The sequence below is a fragment of the Daldinia caldariorum genome (genome assembly GCF_022478825.1).
Source record: "Daldinia caldariorum strain CBS 122874 unplaced genomic scaffold F4812scaffold_1, whole genome shotgun sequence".
NCBI lineage: Eukaryota > Fungi > Ascomycota > Sordariomycetes > Xylariales > Hypoxylaceae > Daldinia > Daldinia caldariorum.
Window position 1 is genome coordinate 798,905 of NW_025953037.1, and position 3,954 is coordinate 802,858.

Sequence of the window (3,954 nt, forward strand, 5' to 3'; positions counted from 1 at the left end):
ACAACATTTGTGTTTTTTACGCCTTACTTCCTTGCTGTATTACCTTAGCCTAGCAGCCTAGTAATCACTATATGCAGTGTCTTTGCAGTGTCTTTCGTAATAGGTTGGCTCAGCTCAAAGACACCCATCACACACATCACGTTGCATCGGTACCTAGTATAAGGTAAAAAATAATTCACTTTAACGTATTCTATTCCGGCTTCTTTGCAGGGAAAACCTGCATTATGACGGAAGCTTCTCTATGGAGAGGGACGACCAAGCCCAGATTAGGCCCCGCCCCCTTTTCAGGTAGGACCATGCCAAAAAGGTCGATTTTCTATCATTAGGATATTGTAAAATCTGATACCGCAAGAGGCCCAGAATTTAATGCCTCGTGAGATCCATGCCCGTTCGTGCAATTTTTTGGTGGGTTCAACTGTGAAACCGCCTCCCCGTAATGCTTATGCTGGTAACCGTGAGTGCCCCGATGTACAACGACTCAAATGACGACACCAAGAAGAAAAGAAAAGAAAAGAAAAGAACACACGATTAGAGAAAAGAAACTGAGTATGTACGGTGTTGGCACCAATACTTTATATGATCCATGACCGCGTGTAGAGAAAATGCAAACCACCGCGACAGAATTTCCTTATTGCCCGCTCCCTAATCTCATGGGATATCTCCGTAGAACGCCGCCATATCAACACAAATCCTAGCCTAAAGTTTATGCAACGAAAAGAAAAACAAATAGGAGGGTCTCCTTAGTAGCCGGGTTTGCCGGGCATCGGAGGCAGACCGTGTCCCGTGCTCATAGGAGGTAAATGGTTGTGACAGAAGATCTTGTTCGTACCCGACTTCATCCAGTCCTTCTTGGAGGCATCAATATATTTGGTGGGGTCTTCGTAACTCTCCAGCTGGCAGCACTCGACATTCTTCATCCATCGATTCGACATAACCTCACTCATCGTGATGCGCTTCTTCGGGTCGGGATTAAGCATCTTCAACAGTAGACGTCGAAGAGGTGCAGGCCTGACGAATATCTCAAAAGCGGTAACTTTGGGATAGGTATCCTCGCCAACCTGGTCGGGATTCGCCTCTCTCTTCGCATTGATCTTGGTCCAACCGTTAACAAGTTCGTTATATGTTCTTTGACTCGGGGAGGTCAAGCCTGCCTGCGCCTTCTCCCACAAGTTGGCGTTGAAAATTAGGTACAGCATGACGATAGCTGAACTCCAAACATCCAGGGCGCGGGGATCGTAGTCGACATCCTTAGTGAGGACTTCAGGGGCTATGTATGGAAGACTGCCGCAGATACCGGGTTTGCAGAGACGTATTTCACCCATACCCACACCGCACTGGCCACCGGCTTCTCGAAGACCCGGATGTATACCGGAGAAGACTTCGGAGACACCGAAATCCGTTATCTTCAACTTGCTGTCTTTAGTGATCAGCAGATTTTCCAGCTTGATATCCCGATGGGCAATGCCGTTGGAGTGCAAATAATTGATCCCTTGGCAGAGCTGCTTGAACAAGCACATGCGATCTACCTCGCGGGACTCATCTCGGAGATACTTCTTGGAAACTAGGCCGAAAAGGTCTCCTTCGGAGCAGTACTCCATAACATGATTCCAACGTCCGTGGTCAGTACATAACCGAATTGTCTCGACAATGTTGGGATGGTGTAAGCTCTTTGCGATGCTGTATTCGGATTTAATCTTCTTTTCGTACTCCCCCACAGTTTCGGATGAGCTCTTCGATCGAAATTCCTTCACGGCGTACAGCTCGCCGGGGTTACCTTTGCGGACCATAAGAGTAACTTTTGACGTCGCACCTTTGCCCAGATGCTTTCCATGACGGCCTAGGAATTTATGCTGGTATTCGAACTCTTTTGTGAGATCTGCAACATCAACAGTGAAGTCGTCAGGGAGACTGAGACTGAGTCTTCTGGCTTTCATGCCAGTACCGGCGTCGGGAGGAATGGCCCATGGCTGTCTTGTCAACTCCTCTTCGTTCCTCTTTTTTCGTTCTAGACTCCTTGTTCGTCGGTGTGAATGAGCCTTAGTCGATGCAAATCCTACTACTCTATTGCGGAGAGAAAGACCGGTGTTTGCTCTGGCCTTCTTGGAGTTATTTTCCAAGAAGTCTCGCGACGTGGGTATAGACACGCCATTTGACTTTTCTTGTGAATTAGGAGGGGTGTCCAAGGGAGATGCAGGCGATGGTGGGGTATTTGATCTTGTCGACGCAGCTGAGCGGTGATAAGAGAAGCGACGACGACTATCGTTTGGGGTTACTCTATTGGTAGAGGCAAGAGTGGATTCGGATGTCTCTCCATTATAATTGGTTTCTCTAAACTCCGTTGTTACACTGCCGTCCCCCACGTGGAAACTGTTGCGCTTAAAAATTGACGCCATCCTGGTCAAAGCAGATGAGGAACGTCGCACAAAGTTCCTTACCGGAGCTGTGGTTATAGTTGTAGTTGTTGAAGGACGTCGATCAAAATTAGGTTGATCGTATTCCGATTGTGTAGTAAATGGCCTATTTAAGGGTTCATGAGATATCACCGGCGCAATAGACGTTGGTGACAGTGGGGTAACGTTATATTGTGAAGGTGGAACAGGAACAGTTGAAGGGGGCAATAAAAGAGCTGGGTTCGCAGCAACGTCTTTATTAACGACGGTTAGGGAAACATCGGGATGCTCTCGAACACCTGATGAAGAAGCAGCAAGACCATTAGTAATAGAGTCGCGACGGAGGTAAGTATCGTTCTGTTCGCAATAGCGGAAATCCCGTGATTGTCTCCCACTAATTGGCGTAGCGGGTTCGTTGGAAAATGATTCGCTTCCTGTCTCTTCGTCGTGCTCTTCGGGAATTGGTCCGGTAAGGTCTAGAGGATACCGCCGTAATGACTCAATCGGGGTCTTGCTGCTATTAGAACAAGCCGAGGAAGAGGTTGTACTTGTATTTGTATTTGTAGTAATGAAGGAAGTAACCGAGGGTGATGGAGAGATGTCTGTAGGTAGAGAATTGGTTATTAAATTTATTATCGTTTGATTTTTTTTCTTTTTCCTTTTTAATAATAATAAAAATAATAAAATAAAAACAGAAAATAAAATAAAAGAAGGAAAATAAAGTTACAGGATTTTGTATTATTAAAAGTTAGGACTTGGGGGATTGGGAAACGGGGTGGGTCGGGGAGGCTGAATATACCTAAAGGCGTTGTTGATGCAGATGACGAAATGCGAGTAACAAAAGTTGCAGCGTCACCTGTTGTTGTTGCGGTGTCAAAGGAAGAGGGACGCAGCAGCGACTGGGTTGAACAGGGTGAATGCGAGTTATCGGAGGGCAACAGCGATGACATCGCCGGGGACAGGGTCTTGGATTGGGTTTGTGGGGCTGCCATTGTTATAAATTGATTGGTACTATTATATCAAATCCGGTACCAATTTAGTACAATCAGGATGTTATCAGCAGTACAATGCTGTTAACAAACACCTTTTTGGGGGGGCTGTTGATTTTTTTGTAGTGGTAGTTCCAGTGACAGGGCGCTAGGGTTGCTTTGCCAGGTGCCAGGTGCCAGGTCCTAAAATAACCTACAAAAAAAAAATTTAAAAATTAAATTCAGGAGCTGGAGGGAATTTAGCTTAGGTGGGAAAACCAACCCTTAGCGGGGGTCAGACTCGGTGGGATAAACGTTGGCTGAAAATAGGCGCGAGGGTCGCAGATTAAGTGGAAGCAGCTGACAAAGTCGATTGGAACGTATGGCGGGACTTCGGTCGTGGTTTAAACGTTTGAAGCGTTATTTTCCGCCCTGCTTCAAACTTAGACCAAGATAGGTCGTGAAATCTGGGACTTCTATCCGAAAAAGTATACTGATCCGGCCAGGCACACCAGCCCATATCCTAGCCTTACTAGGTAGCTTCTTTCTTTTTTTCTTTTTTTTCCCTGCTATCAAGCCAAAAGAGCTAACGGCTT

The 3,954-nt window shown here is 46.4% G+C and overlaps 1 protein-coding gene across 1 annotated transcript; it reads right to left on the reverse strand.

The window, feature by feature from the left end:
- Positions 1-740: 740 nt before the first annotated feature.
- Positions 741-3,382, reverse strand: F4812DRAFT_448964 (kinase-like domain-containing protein; the record flags this gene model as incomplete). The annotated part of the gene is made up of 3 exons (XM_047935919.1): positions 741-2,517; positions 2,557-2,992; positions 3,190-3,382. 3 exons carry the CDS (start codon positions 3,380-3,382, stop codon positions 741-743), a joined length of 2,406 nt encoding a protein of 801 aa, XP_047794647.1.
- Between the last annotated feature and the right edge of the window lie 572 nt (positions 3,383-3,954).